The 20,103-nt window shown below is 38.2% G+C and overlaps 1 protein-coding gene across 1 annotated transcript in view; it reads left to right on the top strand.

The window, feature by feature from the left end:
* The window catches only part of LGR5 (leucine rich repeat containing G protein-coupled receptor 5), a 90,217-nt gene that overhangs the window by 47,321 nt on the left and 22,793 nt on the right, over positions 1-20,103 (top strand). The window contains exons 3-6 of the mRNA XM_048302226.1: positions 4,204-4,275; positions 5,843-5,914; positions 16,812-17,027; positions 19,370-19,441. Coding sequence (XP_048158183.1) covers positions 4,204-4,275; positions 5,843-5,914; positions 16,812-17,027; positions 19,370-19,441 — 432 coding nt within the window. The remainder of the gene's footprint in view (positions 1-4,203; positions 4,276-5,842; positions 5,915-16,811; positions 17,028-19,369; positions 19,442-20,103) is intronic.

Raw genomic sequence — 20,103 nt, 5'->3', positions numbered from 1 at the left:
ATTTATTTGCAAGATTATTCAAAACAGTGGAATTAAAATCTAAATCTAAAATAATATAGCGCAGAAAAAGGATCCTTTTTGATTACTTTTTCATTAAAGAGATGTGATACGTATAAGCCTGAATGTACTTAATGAGATACCTCTAATATCAGAGATTTTTAAAATAATGTCAGAAATGCGTAAGATAAAAGTACTTTTAAAAATGGAGATTCAAAATTGTTCAAACAATAAAAGTCAACCATTTGGTTATGTAAGTGCAATTTCATTCCTGCTCTCAGAAATCAGTAACTAAATGCTCAACTATAGAGACAGGTACTTTGTCCATTTTCATTTTTTCAGGGAAAATTATACTTACCCATTCAGGCTAAAATTACTATCCAAAGTACCTCCAAAATTCAATAAAATACTGGGAAGCTTCCCTCAAATAATTTGGGTAATGGAAAACAAAATCCCCGAAGTGGAGGAGTGAACCCTGGTAGACACTTGATACAAACTGTAGTGTCAACAAAGGGATGAATTTTCCCTTATGCCAAGGTTGAGAATAGAAACACAGTAATAGCAAAAAAACGTTGCAAAGAAGACATTAAAAATTATCAGGAATAAATAAGCTGAATTTCCTGAGCTTTGCAGCATGCCATAAAGGACTGATGTGCTAACTTTTATCCAAGAATGTTAAAAGAATTAGACAACCATCCAAATGAATAATTTTTGCTGATTTTTACCAAGTACTACAGTGCTGGGGAATTCTAAAGGGCTGGGAAGATGCCACTATTGTGCCAGAAGTGGTTTCAGAGAGCATCTTGGGAATAGGTAGGTGCTTTTGCTGAGCTTGTTCCCGAGAAAATCATGAGAAGTGCATCATGAGAAAGAATTTAGTATGGTAAATGAAAGTCAGACAACATAATTACATCAAAAATAATTGTTGCCAGATGTCTGCCTTTTCCTGACACTGTCAGGTTGCTTGGTGAGAGAGCTACAAGGACATACTTGCGTTTTGGCATTTGTGATATACTTGATGTAGCCCTGTGCTGAAATATGTAGGGCTGTACATGAAGAGCGTGATCTGCTGCTGCATCAGCAGAGGAATATCATATAAGATAGTTCTAAGCACTGTCTGTAAAATTAGTGAGAGCTCTTTCCAAACTGAAAAATATGCAAAGCAGAACTTCAAGAATTACCTGAGACTGAAAAAAAGCTCATAAGGAGTAAATACAGAAGTTGTGCCTACGTAAAAGTTTAACATGTTGTTTCTAGATCTATCTTAAGTGTTTGTACAAGACAATTTTAATAATTAAGAAGTTGTGATCTAAAAGGAAAAGAAGCAAAATTTTTTTAAAAGGGTTGGAATCTGAAAAAAACCCAAGAATTAAAAATCACATTTCAGTTTAACAGTTCAGGTAACTACCACTCAGAACAGCTCAGGGACATGGCTGTACATTTTCAAAAAATTCCAAACATTAGGCTTGCCACAAAGAGCCACAAAGATGCTCCGAAGCTGGGGAAAGTGAGTGCTTAGACATTGAAACGAAACTTTAAATCTGCACAGTGTCCCAGTCATATTGCTTCCGTCCTGCATTTGCAGCCAGGTGGTGAGTGCATGCTTGGTAATTGCCACAGCCCTTCTCCAGGAGATCTTAAATACGCTTGATTTTCTCAGCTAGCCCACTTTATAAAGAGTATTACAGTTCCAACAGGGGATATTAACATGTAGTGCATTCAGCAGTTTGCATTGCCTCAACCATGAATGAAGAAGGGACAGCAGCCTGAAAGAGCACTCGAGTCTTCAGACGTGTGGGTTTAGTGCTCTGCTCTTCATCAATTTTTCCATATGACACTTACAGCAGTAACTGAAGTGAAAATCCCAATACCTGCACCTTCTTTTTTTTCCAGTAAGGTTTTGCAAACTCATTGTTTCCTGGTTCATGCCAAGCTCATGTCCAGAATTGTGTCCGGTCATGTCATTAAAGTGGCAGAGCAAAAGGGTGTTGTGGGGGTGAAGCAGTCTTTAGGTTTTCTTTTAAAAAATTATATCATAAAAACTGAAATCAGAATTAGACAGGTTCTCAGCCCCTTCTGGTTAGCGATTCACAAAAGGCATTTACTTTCAGGAACACAATCTGTTGTGCCTAACCTAGCACTTGCCTGCTTGATCCAGTAACAGCCCAGAAGTCAATGCCATTTGTGTTCAGAATGAAAGCTGAAGCTTGCAGAAGGCCCTCACACATCTGAAAAAAGGCCCTCACATCTGAGCCTGTGAGTGCCTCATCTTGCAACAAGAGTGAGCCAGGTTTGGTTTGCACATCTGCCTGCAGGAATTCAGCTACGTGTGCCCAATTCTCAGATGCCTGGAGATCGGACTCCAGTACACTCTGCAGTGAGAGACAAGCCCAGCAGCTCTGTCTGAAGCTGATTGTCATTGCAGAGCACAATTACATTCATGTAACAGGGAGGCGTAGCTCAGTGTTACGGGTTGCCTAGCTCAGCAGGGATGTCTGTACAGGAAAGAATCTTTTCCGCTAACTGAAAACTCCTGAAAAGTCTTTGGAGCGAGGATCTAGATTCATCCTTTTTTTCTTTTTCTTTTTCTTTTTCTTTTTCTTTTTCTTTTTCTTTTTCTTTTTCTTTTTCTTTTTCTTTTTCTTTTTCTTTCTTTTTTTAATATGTAACCAAATTTATCTTGTTATTTTCTGTATGAAAGTGGTGACTAAAAACAAGGTGTGCACAGGACCCTGCAGTTAGCTCAGGGAACACTCAACCCCAAAATAAGACAGCATTTAAGGGCCAGTCCGTGCTGGATCTCTGGGACTCCAGTCAAAAGTACTTGGCCTTTTCCATGATCAGTATTGGCAAATCTGGTGCCTATTTCAGTGCTCTAGGTTCCTCTGTGGCAGCATGGCACCTAAGGAATTCTCTGGAACTAGTCCTGTGTTCTTTCCTAAGGGGCCAGAGGCCAAATCAAATATCAGCTCTGTTACCACATCAGCTGGGGTATGGGCTCTGCAATTCCGGTGCAATATCTTGGCTGATGGGACATGCAATTCCACTTGGCTTAACTTGTTCTGCAAAGGGGGTTACATCATACCAATTTGCATTTTTTGTCAGCTAGGAGCACACACTGTGGCCCTGCTGACTCAAAGTAACTTGACTGGGAAGCCCTCCCTTACCAGTCAGTTTTCCAGGCAGGGTACAGGTATCACAGCAAATTCAGGCTGAGTTGCCATGTCAGAAGGCTAAATGCAAAATCAGAGTGGGTTGGGTTGGAAGGGACTTTAAAGACAATCTAATTCCAATCCCCTGCCATGGGCAGGGACACCTTCCATTAAATCAGGTTGCTCAAAGCCCCATCCAACCTGGCCTTGAGCATTTCCAGGATCATCTGGAGTTGCACTGATGGGGAACATGGAAATGCCATTATTTCATATCAAATAGATTCTTTCTTTCCTAGACACAAACATTACAGAATGATGCAGTTGTTTTTTTGGTTTGGTTTTGGGGTTTTTGTTTGTTTGTTTGGGGGTTTTTGCTTTTGGTATTTTGTTTGGTTGGGTTTTTTTGATCAGAGTAACATGCTTTACAGAGGTGTTTGGTGTACTTACCTAGGTCTGTAAAATGTCTTCAGGCAATCTGAGAGCAAGATGCAAGCCCTACAAATTTTAACAAATACACTTTCTGTCAACCTGTTCCATATCTGCTCACAGGGCAAACTATTATTCCAGCATTACAGCAGTTTTATGTGTAGTTATTTCAAAATAAACTGTAATCATCGCTATGTGGATATATTTTTATATTAGTGCAAATTAATTAAATGTTCACAGACATCATACATGCACAATTCCAAAACTGCATGCCTGTAAATCCTATGACGCTAATAGTTGTTGGTATGTCTGTATTTTAGTTGCTGGGATTGGTCTAATTCCTGAAAAGAATATGAAGAATTCAATGTACATTCTAAACCATAAACAAAATTTGCAGTGAAATTGAATTTTTTTCTCTACAGTCCAGCTGTCAGTGGATCAACTGTGCAGTTACAGGCTTCTCTCTTTTTTTTACTTTTAAAAGTGTATTAATGACAAAGCTAGGCTCTTAAACTACTGCCTCTGGCATCAGTTGCTCAAACATAGCTGTGTTGCACTTTTTAGCAACCAAATTAATTCCACATGAAGAGAAAAAGTATTCACTCTTTTCCTTTTTCAAACTTTGCAGACGTCTTGCAGGAAATGGCTTGACATACATTCCTAAGGGAGCATTTGCTGGCCTTTTCAGTCTTAAAGTGCTGTAAGTAAACTGTGTGTTGTTTGATATATTTCTGATTTCCTAAAAGCTCTAGGGAACTAATTATCCCGTGAAGTTTTGATCAAGTAAATTACATATTTTGATCAGCTCATTTTGAACAATTCAATTGAAGATACATATGAACATCATTAAATCTTTGTTTTTTCACATAGAAAGTATCCTAAAAAAAAGTTGGAAAACATTAATGGCATTCTAAAAACAACTTGCTGATCAAGTAGATGTCTCTGTACAATATCAAAGGTAAAAATTGGTTCAGTTAATAGTTTCTTTATTATCTCAAAAATCCTGATTTAAGCTGAACTTTTCATGGTCACACAAAACTGGGGGGAAATTGCCTTTTCCTTTTCTTGAGAGACATGGGGGAAAAAACATTATTGTATACAACACAATGTAGTTTAAAACACTGGTCACATTTCCTATCTTGTTCTTTGCAATGTAATGACTATTACATGTATTATAAGAACATTACAAAACCCTGGATTATTTGGAGTAATAAGACATTACATACAGTTACTAAAATTATTAGCAGGCCACATCTCACAGTGTTTACACTAGAGGGGATCTTTGCCCATGTAAAGTTCACAGAAACTGTATTATTAGCAAGAACACCGACCTCCAATCAAGCCAGGCCTGAAGCTACTCTACAAATCTCTACTGAAAAAATACTGAGCTGGAAAAGAAGTATGAAGGAATTCCCATTCCATCTGCTTTTAAATTGGCAAGCTCTAGCTCTTGTTGGCCCAAGCAGATTTAGGCCTGCCAGAAATTATTTAATTTACAGTGTCCCATTAAATATGCCTCCTTTTGAAGGCAGCATGTACTACTTCAGAGTTATCCACATAGAATATTTATATATGTAGGAGCTGGTCCAAACAAGGATGTTAGGTAGTATGAATGAAACTATATTGAAAATATTCTTTAGGAATAGAAAGTGATTTTTCAATCTTTGCAAGCTAAATGATGTGATATTTCAGAAAAAAGTTTAGTCAAGTCATTGCTAACAACCTTTGTTTTGAGAAAATTTATTTCATTGAAAAAAAATAGCAGTTTATTTATAAAGATAAAATTTTATTCAAACTAAATCATAAATGCCTCACACAGGTCAAAGTTATATTTGCCATTGTTGCATTTTCCTGAGTAAGAATTTCAAGAGTCAGTCCTCCGCAGCTTTATCAGAATAGAATCACTTCAGAAGGAAAACAAAATCAGTACACGAGAATGAAAATTTTGGAATCACTGGAGGCAATTAGGAGGTTATAAGCCCTATTGAAAGCAAATCGGATTTATCCTTTTAACTTCCTTGGCTGCTTTGAAAATCCTGCTCAAAGCTGATGTCTAGCTGTTAACAAAGCTAATATGCTTCAGGTATTTGTTTGCTTTGAAGAGAGTGGGCTTTTGACAGGGGCAGGGGGATGGAGTATTTGTGTAACTTTCTTTGTAATCTTGAAGCACAGCCAGTACAAAGAAGGTAAGCTTGGAAGAAAATTTGCAGTAGGAAGAAATTATCTTTACTGTGTTGATTCTGGGCTTTGTGCTACTCAAAATGTAGGATGCTGCAGAATAACCAGCTACGCCAGGTTCCTACCGAAGCACTCCAGAACTTGCGCAGCCTGCAGTCTCTGTGAGTATACCTGATTAATCAATTTGCAACCTTGCATGAACAGCAATGTACGATTACCTAATAATTATCTGTTAATATCACTTTGTAATGTACTGAATCAACTTTTTCTTTTAATTGTCTTTGACCTGCTTTTGGAGAGAATTGTACTCTCAATTAAACATCAAAAGTGGCTGATTTCATTCCAGTAATTTCATGACACTGGCAGCTTCTTTGCAGCGTTATAGACTGGTTCAGCATCTGAGAAGACACTCCTTGGCCTGCAATGCTTTCTGTCACGAACATGGTTTCTTGTTAGTATTCTTTACCAGGGAAGAGACAGAATCCCAAATTACTCCCTTCTTTTTTTTTCATTTGGTGTAATTTTTTCTTTTTAAGCAGTATGGAAAACACTAATAACTCATGAAACAAAGTGTACTAGAGGATGCTTAATTATATTCTGTGCTTCAGGCAGGCCTCTGTATTTATAGTTCTTGACTGTCCATGCTGACTCAGTCCACAAGCTTCAGTTTTAACAGACCTCCTGCCAGAACTGCTAGACCAAGAGTGAAGATTGGCTGTTTTCGTGGTATGAATAAAATTATTTGATGTGCTTCTACCCTGTAAAAATGGTTGTACCAGGTTGTGCTAAAAGCTGACCTAGCCCAGCATCCAACCTGCAACAACAGATGCCAAAGGAAAACTAGAAGGTCCAGCTAAAAGTTTAATACTGCTTTGGTAAACTGTTCCAGCTGCCAGAGATTTGCACTCAGGGAGTCACTGAGTCTATATAGCTAAAGGGTCTTTTTCTATGAGTTTGTACAATTCCCTTTTGAGCCAGTGAAACACTCATGATTTTTTTGTGGCAGCATGTCTGGTGATCAGCTAGCCTGTGCAGCATGGTGAGGTACCTCCTGGTATTTACTTGGAACTCCTCACCACATTTGATGTACTCTGCAGCATCAGAAGAAAGTGGAAGCAGCAGTTCCGTATTCATGTACACCAGATTTATATACTGCTCTTTTATCTCCATTAGTCAACTTTTCAGATGTAGTCTGTTAGGATTGTTTCTCCTGTGGAAGCTATTCCATTCTTCTGGTCATCCTTGTCATGTTACTGAACTTTTTTTCAGTTCTCATGTGTTTGATCTGAGACAAGTGAAGGAGGGATAAGTCTTGCACAGCATGGTTAAAGTGCTTGCTCACCATGGGTTTATAGAGGGCAAAAATGGATGCTTTTTTTTTTGCTTTCCTACTAATTCAAAACTCTATTTTGTTTAATTTTTTAACCTTTACTGAATGCTGAGCTGTTATTTTCATACGTACTGCAACTGCAGGACCTCTTTCTAGCATGTTAGTAGCTACTCAAGAACTTGTCCTGTAAAGTTTGAATTGCCTTTTCCCTAAGTACCTCTCTTGACACTGATCTATACTGAACTTCATCGGCCATGTTCTTGTTTAGGCAATTTGGTGTCAGGAGTTTCTTCTGCTGCACTTGCAGTTCATATTTGAAACTACAAAGACATTTTTGCTGTCTAAACACATGATGCAGTAAATTGAGTTAGTTTCTGAATTATCCACAAAATTGTATTGTCACATGATACAAAAAATTACTAAATTTTCTAAAGGATCTACTGATTTTGAATGTGCAGCATAAAATATCTAGACGATTGAAAACAGAGAAGCAGTTCTTTGGTCAGAGATGTCAAAATGTCAGCTGACTCTTCTCTATGCTTTAGTTGCCCACCTTATATTGTCACAGAATTACTCTCAGATAAAATTATTTTCCTAAAACGTTACAAGATCCAAATAGGGAATTCAAGCCAGAAGTTCAAATAGCTTTCACAAGAAATGTTGCTACAGTGTGCACTGATCACCAACATCACAGGTAAAAGTCTAACAATGACAAGGATAGAATGAGCATCTGTACCGATCTGGTTAGAGTTAAGGTGTGTTGGTTGAAAAATGTGCTATGTTGAATATACTGTTCTTTTTTGTGTAGGTAAAGAAGTTCCACCAGAAGGTTAACATATTTTGCATACATTTTGTTCAGCTGCAATCTGAAGACCAAAATTAATGAAATTCATTTATTTTCAGAAAAATCATGTCATCTGTGTATAACTTAGCACTACACAGATACACATTGTACTGTAATAGCTCCCATGTTCTTATGTCTGTCTTGAACTACATGTACCTCCTTAATATACAAAGCATTTGTTAAGGTTTCTAAAGGTGAAGCAGCCCTAAGAATTAATTATCTTATAATTGTTATTTGGTCAGTGCCTTTTTTCTTTATTGACCAGACACAGACAGAAATATCTCAGCCATATGCTTTTGAGGTTACAGTTCTTTCCTTTGATCTTTGAAAAAGTCATGAGAAAATGCTGATCTAGTGACTATATTAGATTTTCTTTGTACTAAACAAATAAAAAAAATCTTGCTGAGATCACATCACTCTATACACATTCTGGACCAAAACATGATAAGCCAAGCCAACAAGAGTTCCTTTGTTGCTCTGAAAGAGATTGTTGAATTTTCAGTACAGTTTCTAAACAAAATGACAGTCTCACTCCGTCTTTGTTGCAAATATTTTTTTTCCTTGGGTGAAGTTGAAGAAGTAAACCAGAGTTTGTGCAGTCCATGTAAAGGACTGAATTAAAACAGAGGGAGAATAGGAATGGTCAGTAGAAACCTTTAGACAGCTGTCTAGCAGACCCAAGATGGAATGATATGGGTTTGTACTATCACCTGATCACTGGTAAAAGAGACCTCTTTGAGAAAAAGAAAACTATTATTCTTTTGTTTGCTTAAAAGGGGTTGTGCCTGTCAGATAAAGGTGTGCACAGATTCAGTTTCTTGTTTCGTATAGTCTAGGAATTTTCTGTTCACAAGGTTGTTTTGCATTGGTTTCTGATTTACAATAGGAATTATTTCTTGAAGCCTTTGAAATAGCAGGAGTCTTTTCAAGAGTGTAATTAAGAGGTTAAAAGCCTTCTCAAAAGCAGTTTCTGTAAGATAACAACTTGTTCTATTTATTATGTTTAGGTCTGCAGGTGGCATGATTTCTCAAAGCCTCATTAACCCTTTGCTTTAGGTTAGCATATATGCGGGGGAAAAAAAAGCTGGTGACAGGACTCAGATCTCTGCCTTTTGTGGTTTTACTCAAGAAAGGCAGTCATGCAAAGGAGCAAACCATAGCAGCTGCCTTGATACCTTAATCAATGTGAAGAGGATTATGTTAAAATTGTTTTTATAGAAGTATCCATATATAATTGTGCATGCGTACACAATATATACATACGCACACTCTAATATTCCATGTTCACTCATAATGCAAATTCCTCACAAATTTTTGCATCCGGGGTATTTCTGGATGATATGCTCTTGCTATTATCTCGTTCCAGGCAAAAAAATTACAGTAAAGCTGTCAGTATTAATAGAACTGTTAATTGATGTTAAATGGACTGTGGTACAGAGAACAAGAACTGATGTATTGCAGGAACAAGCAACAATTTATTCCACTTTATTGTCCAAGTTGTATTATTGCCAGTATGCAGAATGGTATGATAAGTTTGAGTGACAAATATTCATAAATTTCTTAAGGCTTGACCTACCTCTAGAACAAATCAGTCTTCTTCAGACAGCAGATATTACTCAATAATTACTATAAAATGAGAAATAGGCACAAAAGTTAACCAAAAACATGTAAGATTTGTGAATTTCACCTTTGACAGGAAAAATCTGAGAAAACTTTAACAAATGAATGACAATTTTTTTCTGTCACTGAAGCAAAAAAAATAAGATTGAACAATGTTAAAATATTCTACAATTTTATAAAAGTCTTTGTAGTTTAATAGTCAAAACCAGGAATGTGCTGCTTTGATTAATAAATGCGTTCAGCTACCAGAGCTTGGACAATGTTTGCATAGGACTCAAGTTCCCTTGGTGGCAGGAGGAGTAAGGCACATGTTGATTTTGAGATGTGGTTTTGAGCAGAAGGGTGTCTGTATTATTGTGTAGGCTATAATTTTCCTCTGAAATCTAGTGTGAGCACAAATTATCCAGATTACTAGTCCTAACAATTCAAATTGATTGAAAGGGAGGAACACACAGTCTCTGATGTGTCACAACTCAGTACTTGGCAGCAGGGTTCAAAGAGTCAATCGAATGCTCTCATCCCTATTAGTCACCTTAAGCAAATGTATTTCTTTACAACAGACTATAAGTAGGAAATCTCTGGATTTTGTGTTTCCCACATCACCAATATCTCCATTCTGTGTTTAAATCAAAAAAACTTTTAGTGATTTTTAATATATACGTATAGTTCAAAAACTTTTTATGTATGAATATTGATTTGTTTTTCAAGTGTCACTTTTAATGAGCAGCTTATTTTCTGTCAAACTTTTTTCATTTAATGCATGTATTTGTTTAAATAGGTATCTTTGTTTCTCTAGTGTAATCATCTTGTTTTTAATTACACCCCTTATACACCAGAATTGACATATAATTTCAGTATTTTTGAAGAATCAGGGATAGGTCAAAAACTGGCAATGATATATCAATAATATTTTTACTTTTTTCCTGAACATATTAATATATATATTATATTACTAGCCACTGAAAAGTTGCAAATCTCCATTTGCAAATATTGCTAAAAAAAGGAGGAAAGGGTAATTGGCATTGCAGATGGAAAAGCAAAGCTTCTGCTATTCTTTTACTGGAACTATTGTAACACCACCCTTTGCAGTGAATAGTACAGATGAAACTTCATTCCCTGTTTATTTTCTTGTTTAGACATCATTGTTAATAAGCAGCTCTTACTGCTGCATTGTCACACACAGAAGTAGTCAAAATTAAGAACAGGTTGGATTCTTAATCTGTCTCACTGCCCATGTCAAACCAGTCATGAAGGACATTTAAATGCAAGCATTATTTACTGTATCACCTGCTCTCATTCCTGTGATATTTAAAGAACTTCTACTTTAATAGCAAAGACAGGGGAGAATGCAATATAGCCCATTTTCCAAAGCACTTTAAACAGTTGACAGGGGGAAAAAATAAACCCATCTTTTCTCCCTTAACAACTTGCAAAGTTTCAATCTAGTTAAGCAAATTAATTGGACTTTACAAGTAACAGCAAAGTAGTATCAATGAAATTTTTTAGAATTTTTCAACATAATTTGTAGGTTTCTTAAATTTTATTTATAAAATATTTCAGTATTTATAGACCACCTGATGGTGACACAAGGTTTTACACTAAATATTATCTAGAATTCATCTCAGACGTTCTCAGTAGTTGCTTTGCTGGAACAGGTCAGCAAATGGATTTTTCATTGGCCCCCTACTCCCCCAAATATTTGACATTTCAAGGGAAGTTTCCATGCTTGGCCTAAAAAGGAATGGGACTTTGAGGGCACATGGTTCTGAAGTGCTTCCAGTTCAGGCTTGAAATTAAAAAGCCACTTTTCTTTTTCCCCCAGAAATGTTAACTTTGAACAATTATTTTCCAATTTGATGCTTCTGTTAATAATCCTGATTTTTAGTTGAAAGACCAAACAACTTTGATGAAATTACATTCTCTCCAGAGAATTGTTTTCATGAAAAGACAGGAACCTTAGTTGTGGTTTTCCATGTCACACCCATGATAATGAAGGCTACAGAAGGTATTATCCTTCTTAAGAAAGCTGGTACCTCAACAGGTACCCACAAACTCCCAGAGGAGGAGTTTCCCACATTTTAAATTGAGGTTGTTTGTACCCATGCAGATGTCTGTACACATACACAAAGACGTCTCAAAAGTCGCTGTTGCAGTCTCCTTGTTCTATTGCACACCTTCACCATCTGAGCTGCTACAGCCCCAGGGCACTGGGCAACAGAAGAGTGACTGAAACATCAAGCAGTAGTACAGTATCAGACCACCCCTCTCTGTCACAGATATTTTTCTGGATTGATAACCAAGGGGAGGAAGGTAGAGGTGCAAGGTTCCCTAAAATGCATTTGCTACTATTTTTTTTATGTGCCGAACTCAACCAGCCAGTTGCTCTCAAAGGGGGGTGCAAAGAGACTGTATTAGATTAGCAATTCCAGGCCACCAGGTGATGTTTTCTTTCATCCAGTAGAAGGTACTAGGCATCTGACTTTTTCCTGTCTTATGAGTAACCTCAAAAGAGGAGGGATTTATCTCATCTCTAACACAGACAAATTTCTCAACCTCAGAACTGCTAGCCAGAAATCATTCTGCATGGCTGAAGCCCACCAGAGCGTACAGCACATCTGGGAGGCCAAGAAGCTGCTGTTGGAGTGTTTGGCAGTATTTGGCAGTGTTTTACAGCAGATTTCCAGTCAGGTCCTGGGGGCCATGCAGTGACACGCTGCGGTGATCGCACCCAGCCGAGCACAGCAGGCAGTGCTTCAGAGCACTCCCGGGCTCTGGCCACGGCCGCCCGCCCAGCTGCGCTATTGGCAGAGTCCTTGGCACACGTTTGACCCATGCCAAATTCCCCTGAACTGGGAAATGTATTCCTGGGGTTCATCTGGTAAATCACATGCCCCTGGGACTGTCTCCAGCAGGTGACACCTTGCTTGGGAGGCTAGGAGAGGTCACTTGGAGCCAGTTGGATGAGGACCTGTGAGTGTTCCCAGACACACCAAACATGCCTGCCTAGCTGTGGGGTCATGATGTGAGTCTGCAGCCAGACTCCTGGGAGAACCCAACAACTCCAGCTAGTCCCCACTTTTTCCCAGTTGTGGGGATTGAAAGTACCCAGTATCAGAGCCAATCTTTGTATAAACCCAGCAGTGCTGTTGGCTTCTTGTCTGTATGTAGTGGGCTAGCATCCATCGTCTTGAATGCAGGTTTAACAAAACCCCTGAGCAGCACATCTGGATGTGAAGAGAAACACTACAGATTGAAACTCCCATGGCTGCAGAAACCTCCTCATGTTAAACAGAGCACTGGGACAGAAACAAATGCTCCTAAACTGTGACTTGTGATTTGTCTTTTTTGGTCTTCTTGTTGCCATACAGGATTCTTTGTATCAATACTGTAAAAGTGAGATGTGAGAACTGCTGGGCTGGTGTGTTGTAATTAAGCTTTTTACAATAGTCCTAGCGTTTTCCCCTGTGGACTGAAGGGGATATCCTGCATAAAAGACCAGGTTTGAAAAACATGGCTTACAATAGCCAGCAATATTTTCATTACATTCACTTTTCAGAGCTAGTTTAGATGTCACTTGCCATTACTTAAATGAGACTTTAGTTAACCCTATGTGAACAAACCTTTAAGAGGGTCTGTGTGCCCACACACTAACAAAGATGGTGGGCTGTAAGTGACCCTCTCCTGCCCTTTATGCCCTCCCCAGACAGGCCCTGTCTACAACCCCTGTCCATCAGTGCTCCATACTTCGTGGAGAGACTTGACTGAGGCTCCCTGAATGACAGAGCTGAGTCAGGAGAAGAGGAAGGTGATAAGAGAGGGAGCAGTGCACAGCTTCTTTAATCCACCATGTCTAAAATCAGTCCTCCTGTGCTCCCACTTCTCTGCCTCCCCTACCTGTTACGTACAGTCCATTTTCCTTTGGTTTTACCTGTCCTACTTTCAACATCAGAAGAAACATTTTATCCTTGGCTTCTCTATCCATCTTTGTGGCTTCCCTCCTCTCCAGACCTTTCATATTCTGGCCCTCGTCCATTCAAGATGAGGCAATCCATGTAATAACTGTTTATTTCAGAGGGAAAAACAACCTGGGAGAAATCTCCTTCCTGATCCCATATCTAGCATTTGATTTAAACCTGAATGAATGAGCAAGGCACTCCAACAAGACATTAAGGAATTTCTTGGTCTTGAGATACACCCAGGTTGTAGCTGTTTTTGAGAGAAGATACCAAAAAGGGGCAGGGGGGGCGGGGGGGGGGGGGGGGGAAGTACATATATATTCCCTTAGAAACCTACTACTGGCATGAAACTTAGATCCATTCATAATAAATTGATTAAAAAATGCAAATCAAATCTTTTTCAAACATCTCCCTTCGTCTGTACCAGTAAACGAGTCCAGTTTTCATTCTACATTAACAATATCTTTTCACGATTTGTGCACATGGTCATAGTATTCACAGCGTGTCACAGGAAGCTCTAGTGGGTTACAGTCCACACAGCTCAAGCATTTGCTTTGAAAGGTTTAGACATTTTAAGTGTGCTCATGGTGAATTTCATAGTGGCTGCTTTATTTACATGCTGCCTATCAGAAGAGATCAAGTATTTCTGTTTCCCTAAATTAGCCCTCTCTGGAATATAATAGCAGCTTTCAAACTCACCACATGTTATCTATATATATTTTCAGTTATAAATAGGGTCATGTGTGTGAGTTAATGGGTTTAGTTCTGAAAGTGCCAAAACTTTGATCAACAGATGTAAAACAATTGGCTGGAAAGGGTGATTTTGATCAGTGTTTTATACATCAGTGTGCATTACCTGCAGTATGACAGGAAATATAACCACTACTGAAACCTTTTAATATCTGCAAGAGAGAAAACGGTGCTTGGAAATTTAAAAAAAGATTAGATAACAAAAGAGCACTTGAGGCAGTACTTCTTATACTACTTGCAGGATACGTAATCCAGTTACAGAACCTGAAGCACAAATCATTGCAGCTTTTTTGTTTCTTCCAAGCTTTATTTAAACAATAATTCAACTATCTAGAATTTCATTTACAGTACAGCAGTTCTATTTTTCTTTCTGTTCTGTGTGTTTTGTTTACATAGCCAGTGGTGGGTTTATATTTGGAAACTTCAGCTACTAAAAAAAAAAATCAGTCCCTTCATTTGCTACAAAATATTGGTAAGATAAAATTCCTGGTCTCACTGACGACAGCAGAAATATTGCCATTTCAGCCACAGGGTCACATACAAACAAGTGACTGTTGGCTTCTCCACACAGCCAGGCATCCTGTGAGTAACTCCTGTGGAGTCAGTGGGGACATCAGGGCTGCACAGGCAGGCTTCCTATTGAACAAGATGTTGACTGCAGTACTGCAACACATGTAGTTTGAATAAAGCCTCCATTCTTTAATCAGTGAAACTGTCAAACTAAGGCAACTGTAACTTCTTAGTTTACATACCAGCATCACCCAGGGAAGAAATTTACTTCTGACTGAACACAAAGAAACCTCATCTACTCATTAAAATTATACCTTATTTGAAAACACAGGCATAACATGGTTGTTGCCTGGGGAAAGGGGGAGGAACAACATGAGTATTTCTAAACATTTCCAGCCTAACCCATTTGTTGACAGACCATTGAGTTATTTTGGAAGCTCTGTCTCTGCTGCCTGACATGTCAGTTATTATACTGAAAATTTAATTGTACAAGGGCTTTGACACTGAACCTTATAAATTTGTTCCAACTGACCTTGTCTCAGTTATTTGCCAGCCTGGCACGAAGCCTTAGCAGTCATTATTTGTTCTCATGCAGTAGGTAGGGCCAGCATGGAACAGGAGATAGAATGGACCTGACATTTTACACGACTGTAAATGAGGAAGCAGCTTTAAATAAAGAGATTAGTATGCCCACCACAAAGAGTATTGCATTTCTCTCAAACAGACCAAATTTAGGTTGTACAGAACTACTTCTTTGTACCCTGGGTGTGGCTGTTTGTTCTGTAGTGTTTTCAAACATTTATTTAAATTTATTTCTGTTTTAGCATTCACTTAATTATTCCTCTCTACACATTTCATGAAAATTTTTAGAGCACAGCTTTCATGTTATGGAAAAGGTACAAGTCACTGCAACACATTAAAAGCAGAAAAAGTGTATCAGGGCCCATATGCCCAACTGGATATTTCACGAAGTTTCAGAAATCTGAAGTGCACTTTTAAATCTTTCCCTGAAAGAATCACAATGAAAAAGCAAAACACAGCAAAAGCAAAAGCCAGTGAATAAATGGCATTATATTTGAAGCACCACATCTGAAAAAGTTTCAGCAGATTTAATCCTTACTTACCCAAGTGTGAGAACAAAGCATCACCTGCAGATTCTGCAAAGGTACTGCGTGCAGTTGAGCTCCCTCTGTTGGCTCTGCAGCAGCTAAAGTGCATTCAGTAACTTCTTTCTCAACACAAATAAATCACATTGGCAGCACTAATCTCTAATGTAAAAAACATTATGTTCCACTACTAAAAAAATGTGAACTTCAGTTCTCATTAGAATCATTAGAATAAACAATATTTGCGCTGGAACAGGCTCCCCAGTGAAGTGTTCACTGCAGCAAGCCTGACCAAGTTCAAGAAGCGTTTGGACAGTGCTCTTGGGCACATGGAGTCACTCTTGGGAGCAGTCCTGTGCAGGGCCAGGAGCAGGACTCAATGATCCTTGTGGGTCCCTTCCAGCACAGCTTATTCTGTGATTCTGTAACTCTGTAATATTTATGAAAAGGTAAAGCAGGAACTTCCAGAGACTCAGAAGTGAGTTCTATTTATGGGTCTTGGAATGGATGTTTAGCATATAGAAATCCAAATTATCTTGCAGCTCAGTGATTTATAGGTTCTGAAAGAGAATCTCTGGATGAGTTTCTTGCACTTTTTTGTTCCATACATTCAAACAGTTGGGAAGGGAAACAAAGTCATACCCAGTGTTTAGAGACACTGCTCAAAAATTATCAGTGTGTGCTCTCAGTGAGTTGATGGCCCCAAAGGAGAGGTGTCTGTGCAGACCCAGCTGAAAAGCAGACATGTAAACATGATTCAAGATCTCAGTGGTGAGGCTGCAAGCAAGATGGAAATGTAGAATCTCCAGGAAATGAAAACTGGAAGTGGCAACCCATGTCCATCCTTTGGGGTTATGTTTATGGTGATAACTTCTGCTAGCCGTTGTGCAAAGCTGCTGTTCTTTTCTTGAAGTCAGTTTTCTCTGTTTCTTTTTCTCCTAGACGTCTGGATGCCAACCACATCAACTATGTACCCCCCAACTGCTTCAATGGCTTGGTCTCCCTTAGACACCTGTGGCTAGACGATAATTCCTTGACAGAAATTCCTGTCCAAGCTTTTAGGAGTTTACCAGCACTTCAGGCAATGACATTGGCACTGAATAAAATTCATTACATACCAGACTATGCTTTTGGAAACCTCTCCAGTTTGGTAGTTCTGTAAGTTTTATTGATTGCTTTTTAGACACAATGTGTTTTTGCAGGGCTTGGCCTCTTGGAGAAACAGATTTTATTGCACCTTCCTACAGTTTGACTAACATTTGCTAAACCACTTGTTTTGATCTAGCTCAAAATTTTCCATCTTAATAAAAAAATATTCAAGGGAATTAAAAAATCACCTTATCTGGTCAGCAAAACAAAAAGGAAGGGATGAATTATGTGCTCTCTAAGATTGAATGAGGGAAGATTAGAAACAGGAAATGAACGGAAATCTTTCTGGGGGACGTGGAAAGAATGCCATCCAGTAGAAAAAATATGCATTTCTCTTCATAGAAAGTCTATGTAGTTTTGTATTTGGTTATGTTTGCATACCGGTTCAACTAACTGAAACATGCACAGCTGGCACCAAAATCTGGAAGGTATACTATGAAGCACATGGTTTCAGCTTTTTATCTTCTGGGAATGTACCAAGTGGAAAAAATCTAGACTGGCTGGAGAAGTAACTTCAGGATGCTTTGGAAAATGTTAGCATTATTAAAGAGAGAATTATATATTTGAGGTTTACAGGCTGTCAGAAACCATAGTCTTATGTAAGACACTTAACATGTTTTAGCATACTCTAGCCCTAGTGTAAGCACTGAACCAGGCACACATCAGGGTTCTTTATTGACAGTTATAGTCACTGTCTTTGCTTACATGGGGCCCCAAAAATGGGGGTTAACAGCTGACTTGTGCTGCAAAACCTTTGCCTTCTCTTTACATTAAGTATCAACCCATTCAAGTTAAAGAATGGATGGACTTGTCATTTGATTGACCTTCTAGGCTTATGTCAACAATGGAAAAGACAAAGGCTGTCTTGAACATTGTTCTCTAGATCCCCACCAGAAATGCAGTGGTAAGAGGACAGTTAAGAAATGCAGGAGAAAATAATTTCCTTTCATGCCATGCTTGCTTCTGCTCAGTTAGGTTTCTTTATTTGAGGTCTGCCTTGCTTATTTCTAATCTTCTGGGCTTTATAGTGATTAATAATTGAATCATTCCTCATGACCTGCAACATCTGATCTTTTTGGCTCATCAAAATCTTTGTGTGTGGTTCCACTTTCACTGGGTTGCTGCTCTATACAGTCTGGCAAATTTTCAACACAGTGCAAAAGTGCATGGTCAATTAGAGCAGGTTAAAATCTTTATAATTAAAGATCCAAATGGAATTTGAAAATGCACTCTTCATACTAACTAAAGCATTAAAGGTCAGAGTAATCATTAAAAATAGAGTTGATTAGGTTTCTTCCTAGGGAAGGAAAACCCCACAGAACATTTTCATTTTGCTGTCAGAATCCCTGCCTTTGCTGGACAGGTAGACTCGATTTCTGTAGGTTCTGCAGAGCAGTCAGAGAGCCTCTGATCTTTAACAATATTTTCAGAGTAGAATGAAATATTTAAGGGGCCTGGCAGCCACTCATTCACAGCCTTTCTTTTCTCTTAAAGCTACTCCCTTGGTTTCCCTCCACCATAGGTGTAGGATTTTGAGGACAAAATAAAAGGAAAAATCTGGGAAGAAGGCATACTTTTTAAATTAAATGACCTGAAGTGGCTACAAGTTGAATCTACTCACATTAATGAGCTTTACTCAGAGTGTTTTTTCCATGTCAGTCTAAAAGACAAAAACGGGCAGAATTCAGAGTTGTGGGGAGTGAGGGGGCAGAATTGGTTAAAATATATAAAATTACTTTCAATTGCTAAATATTTTAGGAAGCCATTACTAATTTTTATAATTTCAAAGAAAGGCAAGTTACAGTGCTTCTAAGATTACTTAGTTTACTCATCATGGGGAAGCTACAACTTTTTGTGTTACGGCTTTTTGTCTTTTTGCATTCTGCACACCTAATGCTCCTTACCTGTCTGCTGTGTTATCCACCTCCTCAATGGCTGCTCTTTTGGGCCATACCCTTAACACCCCCTAAATATACATCTTCCAAATATACACCTCACACCCCACACATGGTTTTTAAGACATGTTAATTAACTAATTAGCTATCATTGAATATGTCTACTCATTATGCAAACCCCAGCCTGGAACTCCAGGGTATAACACTTTTGAGCTATCTAGGTGGTTTTAAAACAGATCCCCTCTGTGAAACCAAATCGAAGGGTGGAGAGGTATTGGAAGAAAGGGTGGAGGGTGGTAGAGGTGCCTTCTATACATGCTCTTGCAAAAGCATGATTGCATATAATCAATGCATGCCTGAAAATAAGTTTCTTTTGATTTAACCATCAAAATGTTTTGCTTTAGTCCACTTTGTGCAGTGTGCTTTCCTGACTGCGTACTTAATGTTCCCCTGCAGACATCTCCATAACAATAGAATCTATTCCCTGGGAAAGAAATGCTTTGATGGGCTCCACAACCTAGAGACATTGTGAGTTGACCTCTTATTTGTTTCTTCTTTTTTAGAGTGTTTTCATTAATATTCTGAAAGAATAAAAATAGCCCAAAAGCCAAATGCAGGGTTTGGCTTGCCTAATCGCTACAGGATCTAAGTGATAGTTCACAATGACTCTATGTAGTAAATCCTATTTTTGACTATAAAATTAGTTTGCCTTTTTAATAAGCATTGTCAATTGATAAATTGTTTGAAAGACAGTTTTCAACTGTGTTGAGCATTGAAAAAGAAGTGACTATTCATGAACTTACGATTGCCTAGTTTAGTACTATTTGTCTTGTTCAATCAATAAAGCAAATAGCGAGATTGGGAAATTGTCACAGTGAAAAGCTTTAACATTAAGAAACTCTTATCATAGAGGAGAGTTATAAAATTAGATGGGTTTATTTTTTTATACCTGGAAAAAGCAAAAGTTCTAGGTAGTCAAATTATGCATGTGCTTTACAAGTGAGAGAAGAGAAATGTTTCAGTTGTATACAAGTTTTTGTCTTTAGAGAGCTCTGATAAAGAATAGCGCTGGTAAAGACTGAAACTTCCTCAAGTTTTTGCTGTAATTCTTTTTAGACCAATTCAGAATTTCTTGAGTTTTCTAGCAAAAAATATTCTCCATAAAATGCCGAACAGGAACGCAGTGTTGA

The sequence above is a fragment of the Corvus hawaiiensis genome, chromosome 4 (assembly GCF_020740725.1).
Source record: "Corvus hawaiiensis isolate bCorHaw1 chromosome 4, bCorHaw1.pri.cur, whole genome shotgun sequence".
Lineage (NCBI taxonomy): Eukaryota > Metazoa > Chordata > Aves > Passeriformes > Corvidae > Corvus > Corvus hawaiiensis.
The sequence above is the reverse complement of the archived record's forward strand: the minus strand, read 5'-3'. Positions and strand labels throughout refer to the sequence as shown.